At 38.9% G+C, this 19,955-nt stretch overlaps 1 protein-coding gene across 3 annotated transcripts in view; it reads left to right on the forward strand.

Annotated features, from left to right (window-relative positions):
• The window catches only part of LOC133647098 (rho guanine nucleotide exchange factor 4-like), a 103,487-nt gene that overhangs the window by 65,091 nt on the left and 18,441 nt on the right, over positions 1-19,955 (forward strand). For all 3 annotated transcript variants that reach the window (XM_062043212.1, XM_062043228.1, XM_062043220.1), the window contains 4 exons: positions 1,535-1,714; positions 8,607-8,810; positions 10,983-11,162; positions 18,953-19,185. In XM_062043212.1, coding sequence (XP_061899196.1) covers positions 1,535-1,714; positions 8,607-8,810; positions 10,983-11,162; positions 18,953-19,185 — 797 coding nt within the window. The remainder of the gene's footprint in view (positions 1-1,534; positions 1,715-8,606; positions 8,811-10,982; positions 11,163-18,952; positions 19,186-19,955) is intronic.

Consider the following 19,955-nt stretch of genomic DNA (forward strand, 5'->3'; position numbering starts at 1 on the left):
GTTTGGCTCTTTTGACCACTTTGTAAAGGAATACAACCTACCAAAGTCCCACTTCTTCAGGTACCTTGAAATACGCAATTTCACGTGTACGTATTTTCCATCATTCCCGCACAAACCCCCAGCCTGCCCACTTGATGAATGTCTGGAGCTTAAGCCACACATACCAGGTTGTTTCAGTTATATAGTATTTTACAGGACTTGGAAGGTAATTCTCTCCACCGTCTGAAGGAGTGTTGAGGTGAAGACTTGAGCATGGAGCTTTCTGAGAAAACCTGACAAGGAGCTTTCAAAAGAGTATATTCATCCTCAATTTGTGTTAGGCAAGGATTGGTTCAGTTTAAGAAACTGCCTGCAACTTTGCGGAGTCAGACTAGCTCAGATATATTGGCTTAGATCCAAACTGCAGCAGATGGCATCAGGCCCCTGCCACTCTGGGAGACATGTTTTCGGCATACATTGTCAGAAATGTTCAATACATTCTCTTATATTTATAAAAAAAAGAAAAATAATTGAGCCAGATCCAGTTATTTCAATATTTAGGTTTACCCCTAGTAACTAGACCTGCTCAGTGGCCTTGTGGTTAGAGTGTTCGCCCTGAGACTGGAAGGTTGTGAGTTCAAACCCCGGCCGAGTCATACCAAAGACTATAAAATCTGGACCCATTGCCTCCCTGCTTGGCACTCAGCATCAAGGGTTGGAATTGGGGGTTAAATCACCAAAATGATTCCCGAGCACTGCTCCCCTCACCTCCCAGGGGGTGAACATGGGGCTGGGTCAAATGCAGAGGATAATTTCACCACACCTACTGTGTGTGTGTGACTATCGTTTGAACTTTAACTTTTATCCAAACACCACTCAGACTTCATAGCGTTCTCAGTATTACTAGCTTGCCGACTTATCCTTTTTGGCTGGATATAGACCACACCACCATCCTATTCACGCTGAGTTTGTGATGTGATGGTGTTTCTTAAGCTAGAAAAAAACTCAGACGCACAATTAAGGGCTCTGTAAATAGATTTAAAAAATGGTGTGCCTTTTTGGAATATTTTACAAGTGAGTTTGAATCAACCACTTAGATCTTCTACCCATCCCCTCCCCACTCTTTCTTTTCCTTATTTCTCTTCTTGTTTTTTTTCTTGTTCTCTATTTTATAATATTTGTGTATGTATCTGTACATGGGTTGACTATTGAAAATGTAACAATTGGAAGCAAAAAAAAACTGTCTATGAAGTATGAATGTATGTGAATTATATAAGGCGCACACTGGAGTTGGGATCCATGTATGGCATCCATGCAACTGTGCATACTTGCTCCTTGTCAGTTTCAACTGTCTTATTTTGTTTTCTCTCACTATAGTTTTCTGAAAACTCCATAAAAACAATTTAAAATAAATAACCCTGCAGTGAATGGAGGTAGCTATTATGAACACAATTTGTATTAGTTGTTTCTCTGCATTGGAAATCTGAAACTAGAATGTTGGGTGAAATATGTGTTTCCAGTACCCTTCATAAAATGTTGTATTTCTTTCCTGCAGCTTATCAGCGACGGAAATGTTGTGTATGCTGAGGCGCTCTGGGATCACGTCACCATGGACGACCAAGAGCTCGCTTTCAAGGCTGCTGACGTCATCCAAGTGGTCGATGCCACCAACAAGGAGTGGTGGTGGGGTCGCAACGTGGACAGAGAAGGATGGTTTCCTTCCAGCTTTGTTCGGGTGAGGAACATGGCTGGAAAAAAATGTTTTATTATTGAACTTTTAAATATTGCACGAAAGTCAGTGCAACCTATCGAAGACGAGATTCTCAAATTTCTTACTTGTGTCCACAATACTGCTTTGTCAACAAAAATAATTTTCATTCAACAGGTCTTGTATTTTTATCGAGAAAGTGCTTTGTGTACTCAAGAAACAAATTCTTAATAGTCCCTCCAGGAATTACCGATTCACACAAATTCAACCATTTCTATTTGTCTCTAAGCGGCGCTCAAACACACACATCAACTGTCTAATCAAACGTGTAGACGAAGCAGTGACAACAACATGTAACAATGTATCAACTCTTTTTTGCTCAAACAGCACAATTGTCGTCCTCCGCATAGCTAAGCCTTCTGGGTAATGTAGTACATTAACATTTACTTCCTAGTTTACATGTATTTTTATATTTAAAATGTATTTATCCAGAGTAAGACAATAAAGGACATATTTTAATTTGCAATGCCGACCTAGCAAAGAGGCAGCATTTACATGTTAGAGATGTTGATGTGTAATGATAATCTCTCATCTGCTCTCATTTGTCAACAACAATTAGCGCTATAGCTTGATTTCAACAGTTCACAAATGCTCTTAACATATGGGGGTAAATGTGTTGGAACATAACCGAATGTTTAAGATGGATAAACACTTTGCAGGCGTAAAATATACCCTCAGAATGTCTGCAACTTGTGGACAACAGCAGACAATAAGGAAACCTTTGGTTGAGTTTCTTTTGGTAAATATAATCAGTTATTACTATTATTAGCAGTGTTGGGACTAACGCGTTACAAGTAGCGCGTTACTGTAACGCCGTTACTTTCGGCGGTAAATAGTAATCTAACGCGTTATTTTTTATATTTAGTAACTCAGTTACCGTTACTACATGATGCGTTACTGCGTTATTTTACGTTATTTTTTTATGTAGTATCGGCTAGAAACTGAGAAGCTCTGAGTGTATTTTATTGGAGCGCTGCAGAGGAGGCGCGCTCTGTGTATGTGTGTGTGTGTGTGTATGTGTGTGTGTGTGTGTGTGGGAGGGGGCGTGTCTGTGTTTACTAACAAGAGGTCATGGCGAAGCCCGAAGCCGAGTTTCTTAACATGGAGATATTCTTACTACTTTTCTTTTGTCGACCACAAATAAAAAAACATTTTAGTTAAATGTAAGTTGTGTCTTGGATCAAAGATCCTATCCTAGCAATTCAAATCTGCTGAAACAGCTATAAACGCAACATGCTTCGACGAAGCCAGAGACACACACTTCACCTCACCTCCTAAGCAACAGCGGCTGGATTTTAACGAGGCACTGCTAGCCAGGACAACATTGATAGAGCCATTGCAGCGTATGTGCTAGAAGACATGCAGGGTATTTCTACAGTGGAGTCACCCGCTTTCAGGCAGCTAATTAGCAGAGGTGTGGACTCGAGTCACATGACTTGGACTCGAGTCAGACTCGAGTCATGAATTTGATGACTTTGGACTCGACTTGACAAAATGTAAAGAGACTTGCAACTCGACTTAGACTTTAACATCAATGACTTGTGACTTCACTTGGACTTGAGCCTTTTGACTTGACATGACTTGCTACTTTCCCCAAAACCCAAAGATTAAAAAGTTATTTGGGAGCGCGCCGCTCCGTATTTTTCATTTTCTTCGTCTGTGTCTATAAGCGTGTGTGCTGCTTGTCAGCTGGTGTGCTCTCAGTACAACAGCCAATCAAATTAGATCTACGTTGTTTTCATCACACAGCTCTCATCCAATCAAATTGCAGGACAACCACCAAACAAGAATTGTCAAACAATGCGGCAGTGAGAAACAATTATGCCAAAGTTAATTTCGTTCGGGTATTAAAACTACGACTTGGTCAACAAAAAACGAATTGCCGTATGCAAATCACGCAGTTCGAATATTACAGACGGAGACGCAACAACTTCCAACTTTGTTCGACATTTGAAGTTGCACAAAGGGTAAGTTTTGAATGTAAGATAACGTTTATTGGCTAAGTAACGTAACTTTTATTTGCTGTGTAGTTAAATCAGTGAGGCTATAAACTCACTGCTAATGTTATAACCTTAGACATCTTATAAGGGTACGCAGCATCGAGCGCTACTGCCTACAGGCGCAGACGAGACGTGGGGCCGCCATCTTGGAGTGGTGATCCGCTCCACTCAGCGCAATTCATTTGGCAGGAGCAATGAACTGTCAGCGCATTTAATTCATTTTACCTCACTGAATACCACTGATTTTCACGCGCTTTTTTGTCATACGTGTAGCTATGATAAAGGAAACATGTTTTGGCGTGTTTTATTATTCATAGTTTGCTTAACAGTAATATAATATTCTTATACGCTATAAGTGACCAGACGTCCGAGATCAAAACTGGGAATATAATCCCAGAGAAAGGGGAAAAAAACGGTCAGCTATTTTTAAATTGAAGAAACCATATGATTAGGTTATGTATACATGCGTATATCCTACATAAACAATGTATGAATACATTATATATATATATATATATATATATATATATATCTTATAGACTGTATCTCTGTTGCTGCAGCAGCAGAGAGTTTATTCTGTCTTGGCACTTTGTATTGATATTTTGTATTACATTCTTCCCTTAAATGATCATGTTTACAGTCATTGTTTTATATGTATTTTTTATGTATGTCGCTTTGGATAAAAGCGTCTGCCAAATACTTCAACATAAACATATATAAACACCTGAAAGTCTTAATATCAGCTAAAACCACCAATCTGTTTCACTGGATTCAGAATAAAACCAAATTCTGTCTTACTCAACAATGTTAGTATTTGAATATTGTTACTTGAAGACTTATTCCTGGTTACAATTATACTGTTAAGAAAGTATTGTCTTATATTTTGCCTAAAATGAGAATGCATCATAATCAGTGGCGGCTGGTGAATTTTGTTTTAGGTGGGGCTGAAAGTTTGTAAAGCAAACCCCTGTAGGGCAGTCATCCTCCCCCAGAAGATTTATTTGTGATTTTCACATACAAATATTGAAGATCTTTGCTCCTTCTCAACTCTGTGGTAATATTATTTTCATAAAATACAACCAATAGTACATTAATGTTAATTCTTACTTGTGAAAAGTAATCCCCCGATTCCTATTTTCAACAGTCCGCTCATTTGAGCAGGAAAACGCTGAACACCATCTTTATTTTCTACCTGTCAACTGTCAGTACTTCAAGATGGCGGCCAAATTGCTCGCGTCACAGCAACCAATGCTGCTTCTACTTATAAGATGTCTATGGTTATAACGTCATTGCAAACACGGCAATCTGTTGCGTCCACTGCAGTTCGCTACCTTATTCATACTTTTTGCCAAGTGATTTTTTTGAGGCAGGGTTGCATGAGGTACCTATACAAAACGTGACGTTAGTCAATGTATCACACAGTAACGTAACGTTAGACGGCGGTCAGCAGCACTGCGTATTTTAGCCACCTACAAAAACACAAACATAGTCAAATAAAGGTCAGTTAAAATGTATACTATATTAACAATATGTGTACATATTGCATAGGGCCCTGACATCTAAAAAGTACAACTCTGTTCATTGTTTTGTTCATGTATTTGTTATGTTTTTCATGTGTACGCACACATAAACACACAGACAGTACGAGATGAGATCAATGAGATAAGATAAGAACAGGATAGAAACTGCTGTGGAACTAGTTACAATGCAATATGCCATGGAAATACAATGTTAACACTTTTGTGCAAATAAGTACAGTTGCACTTGTTTTTTCGAATGTGTTTATTCTGTAAAAGAATGAGTTAAATGTTTAAAATTACTGGATAATAGTGCTATTATGAAGTGCAATGTCAGCACTTTTTTTCCCCTGCAATTTCAAATGCACTTGTTTTAATAAATAAATACAGCGTTTTAAAAGCATACACAATCTGTGTAAATATATTAGTCTGTGGTTAAAAGGACTTGAAAGGACTCGAAATTCAAAATGCAGGACTTGGGACTTGACTTGAGACTTTCCAGTCTTGACTTTGGACTTGACTCGGGACTTGCCTGTCTTGACTCGGGACTTGACTCGAGACTTGAGGGCAAAGACTTGAGACTTACTTGTGACTTGCAAAGCAATGACTTGGTCCCACCTCTGCTAATTAGCATGATACCGGGCGTCAAATGGCACCTGGACAGTGAGTACATAAAAATGGAAAGCGAGCTAAAGAAGACACTCCAAACTCTGCCTCTGCTCATCATTCAGCACTGAAGGTACACACACTCTGTCAATTCTTTTATACAGTATACTTGTTTTTTGGGGGTTTCTTTTTTTTTTTTTCATAAAGAAATACAATCATGTGTGCTTACGGACTGTATCCCTGCAGACTGTATTGATCTATATTGATATATAATGTATATATTGTGTTTTTTATGTTGATTTAATTTTTTTTTTTTAATAATAATAATTTCTTGTGCGGCCCGGTACCAATCGGTCTGCGAACCGGTACCGGGCCACGAACCGGTACCGGGCCACGGCCCGGTGGTTGGGGATCACTGGTCTACATAACATGTAATGGTGGTTATTTGGTCAAAATGTTGCATAGATTAATTATGTTTTACAGACCATTTTTAAAACCTATCAGTAGGAAAGGTTTGTTTTTAAAACATTGATAACAACTTAATCAAACCACAAAATTATTAAAAGTCCTTTAAAACAATTAAGCCTCAGACATTGCAACTATTGCCGCAACTTTTAGAAATTTCAATGAAATCACAAAAAAAGCCTATCAAATACTTAAGGAGATAGTAAAGTAAAATAAAAACACTGGAATACGTGTAATAAGCTTTAGCTTCTGCCTATTCCATTTCAGACAACATGTGGGTCATTTTTTTTATATGGTGCCTTTTGCGTCCCCAGTATAAATCATGTCATATTTTCTCAAAATATTTACAATTGCTCATTCCATTAGTTTCTTTGTGTATGGTAAATTGTTGTCTATCATAAATACAGTGATATGGGCTTCAAACATTAGAATATATATTTTTTAAAGCTTTTGTTAAAGTTCTATTATGCGATTTTGCCATGTCCCTGGTGCTGTTTATTCAACTTTAATCTAGAAAATAACAAATAAAAACATATATTTTTAATTTTTTTTTGTTATGATATAATTATCATAGACAAGCTCTCTTTAGTCATATGGTGTATATTATCAAAATCGTAAAAAGAATTACAAAAAAATAAGGTTCTATGTCTGTCCCTGTGGTCGCTGTCCACTCTGTTAAGTTGCGTTACTGTCCCTTTAAGAAAACAACCACATTTGTCAGTGACATCATTCTCATCAGGTAACATCACACCAGTGGCGGGAAACTCAACTCTGGTAAGCTGTGTGGTTTTTTAGCTCTCTTACTATCTGATGTTGATGTTTTTATGAAGTGAATTTAATGTGGTTGAACATAACGTGTCCACTCTGTTAGGCCTAAATAATAAGGAGATCAATCAAATTGAAATTTTTCAAAACATGTTTGTGTGAAATTATAGATTTCTTATCAATTATTCAAGTCCATGCTAGCTGTTATGTTAACACAGGCAGGCTGAAGGCTAACTTTAGCTCAAAATATCCACCGTGTTAGTGTCCACCGTGTTAGCCTCATTCAACTAACACGGTGGACATCAACCTAACAGAGTGGACATGTATATAGTAATGTTGACTTATCACAATGTATATGTAGTGCTATTATGCATTCAACAGCAGTTTCTTTCATAATTCTTGGTTAATCATCACTGCTGTTGCAAAATATCATATACAGCAAATACATTGGTGTTAAAAGTACAGTGTCATATCCCGTGTGTCACCTCTCATTAATATAGCTAAATATACTATGATTTAGGTGCCTGAGTTCGACCAATATGTTTTTCAGCAAGTTACATATGTCATGTATACAATAGAACATAAAAATATTGGTAAATCAACTATTTATTTTTTACAAGTTATGAAGTCCAAATGGCACCCTATAAAAAAAACGACCCATGTATTAAACATGTCCTCTCTTTATCTGTCAAATGTTTAAATGTCTGAATAAATTAAACCTGGAACCTGTAAAGTACACTGTTGTCCTAACAGAAAGCAACATAAACAATACAATTTTGTTGTAGTGTCTTTTTCACAATAACAATAAACCTATACAATCTCTAATCTACTCCAATTACAATACATAATTGCTTCAATTAACTTCACCTCTATCTAATATCTATTTAACTTTCCTGAGGGAACTCTCTTGAAGGAATCAATAAATTACTATCTATTTACTATTCTACTGCTTTGATTTTATTATCAAGTAAACCCGTTATTTTTCTTCCACACAACCCTCTCATGTAAAGCAATCATTTAATTATACCTTGTCAAGGGACTATATTACACCAATTAAACTTTGATATTCAGCTCGTTTTGCATTATAGATAGTAGTATCCACTGAAAACGGGTCATCACGCTGCCTTTGTTGTTGACACAAGGGAATACACTTCATAGTAAACATGTTTAAATTGTGTTTGCTGTGAATATTTAGTGCGATCTTGACTGTCTTGATACTTGCATTGCCAGCTATTAGATCACAATATTGGCAGTGGAGAGTAAATCTGTACTGCTATACAAGCTGTGCACTGCCTACTTTAAAGTATATCCAAGTTTACTTTCTGTAGTGTTGTCCATTAAAAATGGTTGCTTAAATATGAGGGTTGTACTCACAGCAGCATGGAAGACTTGATCAAATATGTTAATTTGCACATAAACCTAAAACTGAGAAACTCCGACAATTACAATTTTTGTTAAATAAACATTGATGATTTGAAACAATGGACTTCTTTCCTTCTATGTCAGTTGCGTGTGAACCAAGATGAACCCTCAGAGGACTTTCCAACCCACCTGGAAGGTGACCAGTCTGCAGGACAACAACAACAACCGGGTTTTGGATTGATTTTGGGACCTGGATTACCCAGCAAGGAGCAGATGAGAGCTAACGTCATCAATGAGATTATGTGCACAGAGAGGGACTACATCAAGCACTTGGAAGACATCTGTGAGGTCTGTTTCAGCTCTTGGGAAACTAAACAAAAAAAAACTGTTTACTATTTTTGAGAATGTATTTTGTTTCAACTTCTTAATACTTACAGCAGTGATCAGGGAAAATAGAAACCATCAGGGGATGGTTGTATCTTTCAGCACGAGCCTTATGCATTCCGCTTAAAATTCAACATAATCCTCAGGTAAAGAATCTTTCCGCGTCAACCTAGCGATTCGGTCGGGTCTAAGTTACGAGCCACTGCTTTATAGTTGGTATCGTGTGGAATTCCTCATCTTATTTCCACAGCCTTCCTCTATGCACGTGCAAGGCATGTTTGATAATCTAACATTAACTTTTCCTAACTCAAAGGTGATACAGCAGTAGCTCCAACAGCTAGCATTAGCCTACCTCTCTTAATAGTGATATGAGACACAGTAAGTGTTAGTATGCCAGAAAAGTAGTTCCTCTGTGTTAGCTCCTACAATAGCAATGTCGCTATAGCTTGGTTAATATTCAAGTCACTGCATGTACACTACCGTTCAAAAGTTTGGGGTCACATTGAAATGTCCTTATTTTTGAAGGCAAAGCACTGTACTTTTCAATGAAGATAACTTTAAACTAGTCTTAACTTTAAAGAAATACACTCTATACATTGCTAATGTGGTAAATGACTATTCTAGCTGCAAATGTCTGGTTTTTGGTGCAATATCTACATAGGTGTATAGAGGCCCATTTCCAGCAACTATCGCTCCAGTGTTCTAATGGTACAATGTGTTTTCTCATTGGCTCAGAAGGCTAATTGATGATTAGAAAACCCTTGTGCAATCATGTTCACACATCTGAAAACTGTTTAGCTCGTTACAGAAGCTACAAAACTGACCTTCCTTTGAGCAGATTGAGTTTCTGGAGCATCACATTTGTGGGGTCAATTAAACGCTCAAAATGGCCAGAAAAAGAGAACTTTCATCTGAAACTCGACAGTCTATTCTTGTTCTTAGAAATGAAGGCTATTCCACAAAATTGTTTGGGTGACCCCAAACTTTTGAACGGTAGTGTAAATGTAGCGTTGTTGTCGGTTTTTGGATTGTTTTTATGTTTTTACAGTGGAACCATAATTTACAAACTTAATTGGTTGTTGAACAGGGTTGTTAAATATAAATGTTTGTATATTGAAGCAAATTTCTCCATAAGAACCAATGTAAACATGAATAATGGTTACCAGCCTTGCCAAAAGTCCAGATTTTTGTAAAAAGTTGTACACTTTATAAAGCACTACATACTATATGTCAAAACAAAGGAGGTGATGTATCAACAATAACAGTTTAACCGTTCCTCTTGCAGCCGCCCGACACACACACACACACATACACACACACATATTCCCACTCTATGTCACTAGCCCTGTAGTGCACTTACAGTTTGAAATCACAAAACTCCTCAACTTTAACAGCCAGGTCGCTACAATGATGAGGAATAAAAAATAAAATCCATGTCGGTTAACTTTTTTAATGTTCAGCCGAAGAAAGTGGGCGGTAGGAGGCAGTGCCGACTACACTGTGAATATTTCCTTATTGGTTCAAACCCCACATGGCTTGCCTATTGCTTTCTTTGGACTCATATTGAGCCACCAAAACTAGAAAAATGCTTAAAAAGAAAAACCTTAAAAAAGTAACGACAGCACTGCTCTGTTGGCAGAAATGGATAAGCCCGCCCACAATGGAAGTGATGCAGGCAAAAAATGGCTTCCCTGTTGGTATACATTGGGCGGATGAAACTGAGATAAGGTTCGTACAACAAAGCATATGTCTAGTCAGTCTGTGGTTCGAAAATCCAAAAGTTTATATAATGAGGAGTTTATAAATGGAGGTTCCACTATATAGGAAAAATAGTAGATCCCCAATATATGCATTGTTAGCCGCCTTCTGCTAGCAGTTTTTTACGATCTTGAATGAACAGAAAGGGAAAAACCAAAGTTGTCTCAAATAAGGATTGTGAATGATGGGCAAAATTCCTAACCTTATTTACTTTGACTAATTTACTTGTACAGTTGGGCTCTATAGCTTTATTCTTTACATAGTCTAATTTTAAAATGTGTCTTGAAAACTAAGCAAAATATGTAAGAGTTGGCACATTTCATCCCAGAGGTGGATAATTTAGTTATAAATCATCCCTGAATTGTTGCTTTTCCTTAGGGTTACATCAGACAATGCCGCAAGAGGACCGACATGTTCACAGAAGAGCAGCTTCAAACCATCTTTGGGAATGTTGAAGAGGTCTACAAGTTCCAGAAAACATTTCTAACTATCCTCGAGAAGAAGTTGAACAAGGAACAGCCACATTTGAGTGAACTTGGCTGCTGCTTCCTTGAACATGTAAGCGCACTATAGCAGTGTTTTTCAACCGAGTAGTGTGCCGTGAGATAGTCTAGTGTGCCTTGGGAAAGTATTTAATTTCACCTAATTGGGTTAAAAACATTTTTTGCAAACCAGTAATTATAATCCACAAATAATGTGCCGTTATTGAATGTCTGTGCTGTCTAGAGCTCGGCAGAGTAACTGTGTAATACTCTTCCATATCAGTAGGTGGCAGCAGGCAGCTAATTGGTTTGTCGTGATCACAATATGCAGACAACAGCGGGAGGCAGCGTGCAAGTAAAAAGGTATCTAACGCTTAAACCAAAAATAAACAAAAGGCGAGTGCCGCTAAGTAAAGGCATTGAAGCTTAGGGACGGCTATGCAAAACAAAACTAAAACTGAACTTGCTGCAAAATAAACAAAAACAGAATGCTGGATGACTGCAAAGACTTACAGTGTGTGGAGCAGCAGATGGCGTCCACAAAGTACATCCGTACATGACATGACAATCAACAATGTCCCCACAAAGAAAGATAGCGTCCGCACAACTTAAATATTCTTGATTGCAAAAACAAAGCAGGTGCAGGGAATAGCGTTCAAGGAAGACATGAAACTGCTACAGGAAAATACCAACAAAACAGGAAAAGCCACCGAAATAGGAGCGCAAGACAAGAAGTAAAACACTACACACAGGAAAACACCAAAAACCTCAAAATAAGTCACAGCGTGATGTGGCAGGCCGTGACAGTACACCTACTATAAGACAAGAGCTATAGTGGTCCATGGTTGGTTATGGTTTGAATTCATATCCAACAATTGCGAGAACGACTTTTTATTGTCAATATCGGCTGCTGAGTTAAAATGTTTTATGTTTTCTGCTGGTGGTGCGCCTCTGCATTTTTTCATTGAAAAAAATGTGCCTTGGCTCAGAAAAGGTTGAAAAACACTGCCCTATAGGGATGGAACGGTTTGTGTACAGAATCTGAATCGATTGTTTGACCTGACAAAGTTCAGAGTGCGAGTGTTGTTCGGATCATGTAAATTCTTTGTTATTTGGGTTACTTCTCAGTTTAGATGGTAGGGCCCTATTATTTCCGCATCAACAGAATCACGGCATTGGCCAATAAAAATGGAATCTACTATTAAACGCGGAAAGTTGTAGAAAACTTGTCCTAGGCCGATTATCAATAAGTCAAATAATCGAACGATAAAGTGAAAATTATCTAGATAACATTGCTGGGATCGATAAATTGCTATGTTCATTTGTTTGTTTTCTTCGTCCTGCTTTCAAACAGGGTGAAAAAGGGTTCACTCTGTGCAACGCTCACCCCTAAACGCACTCTTTCAATAGAAGAATCAAATGAACGGCGTGAACCTTCTTGTCACCTCATCCAGGGGCGCCGCTAGGGATTTTGGGCCCCATGAAAAGAATCTTTACAGGGCCCCCTGTATTATAATTTCATCATCATTAGGGGCCTCTCTGGGCCCCCTTCCATCATGGGCCCCTAGAATCCGTCTCCTTTACCCCCCCTTTTCGGCGCCCCTGACCTCATCCACAATCTGTGTCTCTAAAGGTGGAGGCGGAACTGCTAGCTTCCGAAAGCGACTTATCCTCGCGAGTTGCTACTGGGAAGCAGGATGAGGCAGTAGTGTCCAGAATTTTTTTTCAGAGGGGGCAACTAGCTTGTTACTCCTTATCCAGATTCCAAACAGACCGCAACTCTCTAAAGTCCACATTTCCAATAGAATTTCGGCGGTTTATTTGTTGTCGAATCTCCTCGCAAAAACCAAACCGCTCCTGAAGTGGTCATGTTATACAGTCGGGCAGCGAGGCTTCTGACGTCATAATTTTCAGCTCCTCCCCTCCATGAAGCAAGCCTCGACACACGCGTCGCGGAAGCGCCCCCTCCATTACTGGACACACAACTAGAAGGCTCGACACATGTTGTGACATCACATCACCAGATTATGCACACAGGATATGTGTGCAGCTGTCCTACGACGTCGGTATATGCTTCAAATCGTTCCCCCTCTGAGTGGAGTGGCATCTATTGGATTCTTGAGATGGCACGTGCCAACCCAGGCCACCCAAAACGTTGAAAGAGCTGTATTGGACCAAAAATACAAAAAACAAATCTGTCTGGAGCCGCAAAAAATGAAAAGCTGTATATAAGTGTTATAATGAAGGCAACACATGATGTAAGTGTCTATATTAGTTACAATAGCCTACTATCAAAATGACTTTAAAAGTCTTATACAAGTGTTAAAATGAAGGCAACACATGACTTAAGTGTCTATATTAGCTATGATAGCCTACTATCTAAATGTGTCGCAGGCTGAAGCAAAATCTTTGTTGACAGAAATGTTGAAATTTAATATTTATTATTACACATTACACATTTTTACAACATTGGAAAACATTAGTAAATCAGAGGCTACTCAGAAGGTGAGATAACTCCTGGAAATTAGTGGCTTTTAATGGCCAAAGGTATAAATGCATGTGTCCAAGTTAAGGCTGTCTTCTTTAAATAGATTTATTACAATCTTTGGCAAGCTGGGTAATGTTTGCTGTGGTCTGGAACAACATGGCACACAAACAGCAGCCAATATTACATACAGATAATGTGTCATGAGACATGCGAAACTAAATTATATACAAAGAGAATAAAACTAAAGGATATTAAATTAGCTCAAATATACCTACAAATTAGGCATAATGATGCAATATGTACATACAACTAGCCTAAATAGCATGTTAGCATTGATCAGCTTGCAGTCATGCACTGACCAAATATGCCTGATTAGCACTCCAACAAGTCAATAACATCAACAAAGCTCACCTTTGTGCATTCACGCACAGCATAAAACATTTGGTGGACAAAATGAGACAAAGAAGGAGTGGAGGATTCTACATGTAAACAAACCGTTACGTCACAGTCCACTTTATGGTGAGTTCAAAACCGCCGAAATTAGTAGGACAAAACGATGTTCACCAAATACTCTCATCAGTGAAGCATACACACAAACATATTAAACAGTGGGCTTTCTAACAATTGGGAAGGTTTGTGTCATGTTTGTCCTTAAACAAAAAACATACTAAAACAAAAAAAATATTTTCCCCCCCATCTTTTTCCATTTTCAATCCTTTTTTAAAAATGTTCCAGGGAGCCACTAGGCGGCACTAAAGAGCCGCATATGGCTCAAGAGCCGCGGGTTGCTGACCCCCACTCTAGACATACCTCTACTGTGAGGTAACATCATTTAGGATGAAAGAAGGTGATTGCAAATGGTGGAAATATTTGGGCTTTAAACCGAATGAGCAAGATTAACCTATCCATTTACGGTGGCCAACAGGGGCAAAAAAGAAAATCACTCTACCCAGTTTTCCCAAATGGGTAAAAATCTGCACTGTAAAATGTTTATTTATTGAAATTAAATTTCTGCTAAAACAGATTGAGAGTCAATTTTATTTGTATTTATTTATTTTGGATAATCAAAAGTTATTTCAATTAAAATGGTAAAAAAATACTAATGAGAAGTCAAAGTTTATTGCATCAGAATAGAATACTTGCATTATTGTTATTATTATATATTATGATTAAATTAGTGTTTATTGGTCTAAAAAATTATGCTGACAATAATATCATTTATCAGCAATAATTTGTGGGACAATAACATGTGTTATCGGCCCAGGCATACTTGACGTAATGTGAGTGAAATGCTGTCATCGTGAGAAGGAACAATTGTCTGCAGAAATCCTGTTTTTGGGGACATGTGCACTTCCTCACAAACACTCAGGCCCCGTTCACACTAAGCCGGATTAGGTCATCCAGGGTAAATCACACCTAACCTTATCCGTATCCACACACAACAATGTCACCGTTTAAGACCCCGCCCCCTCCGTCCGCCAGCTAACTATTGGATTATTTAGCTGGAAGCTAACTAATCCGGGCTGTTAATAGAAATATTTATATTTCTAGCTATAAATAACATCCACGAGAAATTCCAATCTTGTTTCAAAACATCTCACAGCACTGAAACGGCACTCCTGAGAGTGCAAAACGATCTGCTTCTGGCCGCTGACTCTGGTAGTCCTGTGATCCTGATGCTCCTGGACCTCACAGCTGCCTTCGACACGGTGGATCACAGGATCCTACTGTCACGACTGAAGCAGTACGTGGGCATCTCAGGTGTGGCCCTAAGCTGGTTTCAGTCCTACCTAACTGACCGGAGTTTCTCTGTGCAGCTAGGAGACTTTCTCTCCTCGGTGTCGGTGGCCACCCTTACCTGTGGTGTTCCTCAAGGGTCAATCCTAGGTCCCATACTCTTCCTACTGTATATACTACCTTTAGGTGAAATCCTGGTCAAGCACAATGTCTCATTCCATTGTTATGCCGATGATGTTCAGATCTACTTACCTCTTAAGGCCACAGGACAGGTCGCACTTCAGCCACTGCTTGACTGTCTGACTGACATTAAAGCATGGATGAGTGCTAACTTCCTCAACCTTAATGAGAGCAAGACCGAGATCATCATCTTCGGCGAAACATCTCCAGTCTCGTTTGTCAGTGCTCTAGGTCCCCTGGGTGAAAACATCCGGTCCTCCGTGAGAAATCTCGGAGTGATCTTCGATAGTGCCTTCAAATTCACCAAACAGGTCAGCTCAGTGGTTAGTACCAGCTTTTACCATCTCAGAACCCTAGCAAAGACCAAGGCCTATCTCTCCCAGAGCGACCTGGAGACTGCTATCCACGCCTTCATCACACACCGGCTAGACAACAACAACAACTCACTGTACGCTGGCATTGATCAGGCATCACTCCGCCGTTTGCAGCTTGTGCAAAACGCGGCTGTCCGTCTCCTCACCAGCACCAAAAAACGCGAGCACATCACCCCAGTCCTGGCCTCACTCCACTGGCTCCCTGTCCATCACCGCATTGATTTTAAATTACTTTTAATTGTTTTTAAATCCCTAAATGGTCTGGCCCCAAATACCTGACCGAGCTTCTGCATCATCATACCTCGTCTAGAGCCCTAAGGTCAGCTGACCAAATGCTGTTGGCGGTCCCCAGATCCAGGCTAAAGACCAGAGGGGACAGAGCCTTTTCCGTTGCCGCCCCTAAGCTCTGGAACAGCCTTCCCCTCCACATTAGGTCAGCCCAGAGCCTGGGGGTCTTCAAAACCCTTCTTAAGACCTACCTCTTCTCGCTGGCCTTTGACCTGAGCTGAGTCCGCCCTTTAGGCCACCATTTGTAGTCCCCCCCCCACCCCTTCGCTTTAGTTTTATTTTTCAATTTGTCGCACTTTTATTATTATTTTTATTTAGCAAATGTTTACTTTTTATTCGACCCCTTTTACCGTATCTTATTCAGCTCATTCATTGTTTATGTTCTGTTTGTTTTTTGTTTTTGTTTGGGTTTTTTTGCTCTATGCTTTTTTAACCTGTAAAGCACTTTGGTTCAATTTAAAAGTTGTCGTAAACGTGCTATATAAATAAAGTTGACTTGACTTGACTTGACTAGTACGCATGCGCGGAAAATGCGCACGTCATAGTCACCTCCAGTGTTGCTTTGTGTGCAAGTTCTTAAATGTAACTTATCTGAACAACATCCAGTGTTGTGGTATTTCAATTAACTGGAATCCAGTGTGCTGTGGGGCCCTATTGTAGTGAATCACACCTGAGATATCATAAATTAATAACATTTTATTAGACACGTAAACAATGTGACAAAGAACATTTTACGTCAATCAAACTAGGGATCTAGATATCTGGTCAGGACACTCCTCACTCTCTTGCCTCCACCTTCATTGTCCATTCGTTTTTGGTGACTTTATATACTCTGGACCTAGACGTTGAGTCCGCGACATACATGGCAGACAGTAACTGATACAGTCTGCTTTGCCAGTCCAAATGCATTCGCCGTTTTCCGTAGTTAGTCTTCCCTCGACGGCCAGGTAATACAAAGCACACTTTTTGTATCACATCCACGGGAGCTTGCATTCTCGTTGACTCTCCTTTGACAAATGGACAAAGTTTTTCGCTAAGTAGAAACACAGCTGACTTGGCCGGACATTGGAAAGTTCTCTTGTCGTCTGAGAAGTGTTGTATCCCAAATAGCTACAATAACTTTCTCTTAAGGTATTCATGTGTGATTTCCACAAGCGTCTGCACATGTAGAAGAAGGAGAAACACGGGCATGTCTGGATGACTCGCCTCCATATTTCCAGTGGTTATCTCCGAGCTTTATTACGAAGCTGGCTATGGCACGTTCTTTCTGATGTCACTTTCTGTGTGGGGCGCGGTCTTTCTGGCGTCACTTCCTCTCCGAACTCACTTTGTAAACGATCAATGAGTCCATACAAAGCTTAGTGCCGGAGAATCAAGAATTACACGGCTGACTTACCCGTGTAAAAATTTGTCCGAGGAGGGGGACCTTAAACGCTGGTTTAGTGTGGCTGAAACGGGGCTTAGGCTAAATAATTATCCGTTTAAGGGGTTAAACTACTTAGTGTAGACATGGCGTAATGAAGATTTGTGAGGGATGTGAATCTTACAACAACTCACAATTCAATTAAATTCAAATTCTCGGGGTGACAATTCGGTTCAGAATCGATTCTTGAATCAACGAGATTTTCTATTCAAACCGATTGTTGCAATATATTATTTGGTGTATAAATGATAATAAAACATTTTCAAAACAGGTTACAAAAGCTCTTCATGGCTGCTGACGTATATGCGCGGATAAAAATAGATTCTTAAAATTCAGAATCGAGATTCAGATGTGAATCTATATTTTCCAGCACCTCTACTAGTTGTCGTCCAAAAGCCACGTAAAAAGCACATAAAAAAACTGTGCTAATGCCAATGTTAGCTAGCTGTTGATGTTGACGCTACCACCAAAGCCGGAGATTGTAGGGACCCCATGAGTTCATAAAAATGGGGTCCCACTTTTTTGTAACCGTTTTTAAAACAAATGATAAAAGTATGCATTATCCTGTTATATCTCACATTCTATATTGTGTTTTGAAAAAAGGTGGTCATAAACGTTACTTAATTCATTAAAAAAAAAACAAAAAAAAACACATTTTTATGCATATGTAAATATATTCAATTATAAACATTCATTCACTTTCTTCTTTCCTTCATGGATCTAAACTTTACCACTGCCGGTATTTTTTTCTATATTTTTATTGTAATGTTTTCAGAATGTGTTTGTTCTGTTTTTGGCCAAAGTAAGACAAAGAAAACAACCTGAAGTTGTCTTTATTTTTTACTTTTAATGCCATGGTTTTAATAGTCCGGCCCGCGTCCTCCATGCGGCCTCTGAGCTAAAATTAGTTTGACACCCCTGGTATAGTTGGACGCCAGTGTTGGAATAATAACTGAAGCATCCTTGTTTGTGCTTTCAAGTATGTAAACTTAAAGCACATATTCTTACATTATTATTTTACTTTATTATTATAATTGGGCAAAATTGACCAATGATGCATCAACAGATGTAAGGATTTTTGCATTTCATTCAAGGGTCAGTACTTCCGGACCCATTTTTCAGTTCTGTTTTATTTTATAAGATACTTTCTTAAGAACCACAACAAAAATGGTATTGGTGGATTATTAAAATGTTTGGTATGCCGGGCTTTTAAAAACAACAATGTACACTGAACCGAACTGAAAATCTTAATAGAATCCGAACTGTGGATTCTGTGAACCGTTCCACCCCAAAGCACACACAATTCAGAGTAGTTGAAGTCTCCAAACACAGCATTGTGTTACTTCTAACTCCTCCTGCTTCTGTTTTGCATGCAGAAAACCCACTTCCAGATTTACTCGGAGTACTGCAACAATCATCCCAACGCCTGCATTCAGCTCTCTCTGCTCTTGAAGGCCAACAAGTATGTGTTCTTCTTTGAGGCCTGTCGACTTCTCCAGAAGATGATTGACATTTCTTTGGATGGATTTTTGCTGACACCTGTTCAGAAAATCTGCAAGTATCCTCTGCAGCTGGCTGAGCTGCTCAAATATACCAACCCGCAGCACAGGTACAGTAACTGTCCAAGTCTCCACATTCAGAACACCACATCATAGTTTGGATGGGACAGAAATTGCTTTAAACTCATAAAACTGGTTATACTTGTATAGCGCTTTTCTACCTTGAAGGTACTCAAAGCACTTTGACACTATTTCTACATTCACACACACATTCACACACACATTCACACACTGATGGCGGGAGCTGCCATGCAAGGCCCTAACCACGACCCATCAGGAGCAAGGGTGAAGTGTCTTGCTCAAGGACACAACGGACGTGACTAGGTTGGCAGAAGATGGGGATCGAACCAGGAACCCTAAGGTTGCTGGCACGGCCACTCTACCGTTAAACTCATGCATGCACACTTGAACTACTCGATGATCTTCATTGTTTATTAAATTGAACAAAAATGTATATGATGTAATTCTCTTCTGGTAAATGCATGGAAGCACAGATTTAAGGAACACAGAGATTTTGTCGGTGCAGAGTGGAAAAATATTTTTGACCTTTCACGACTTCGGAAAATTTCATATCACTGTTTTTGTGATTAAAATTATTCTAGTTGATGCATTTTTAATATTTAGATCGTTTTATTTACATTTGATGTCGACAATAAATGGTCAATCTAAATGTTAAATCAACATATTGAATCTAAATGTTCAATCTCAAAAAGTAAATGTTGAATCTGAATATAGATATTAAATGTGAATATAAATATTACATCTGAATATAAATGTTAAATCTAAATAACAAATCTAAATGTTAAATCTAAATCAAAAT

Source organism: Entelurus aequoreus, linkage group LG01 (assembly GCF_033978785.1).
Source record: "Entelurus aequoreus isolate RoL-2023_Sb linkage group LG01, RoL_Eaeq_v1.1, whole genome shotgun sequence".
Classification (NCBI taxonomy): domain Eukaryota; kingdom Metazoa; phylum Chordata; class Actinopteri; order Syngnathiformes; family Syngnathidae; genus Entelurus; species Entelurus aequoreus.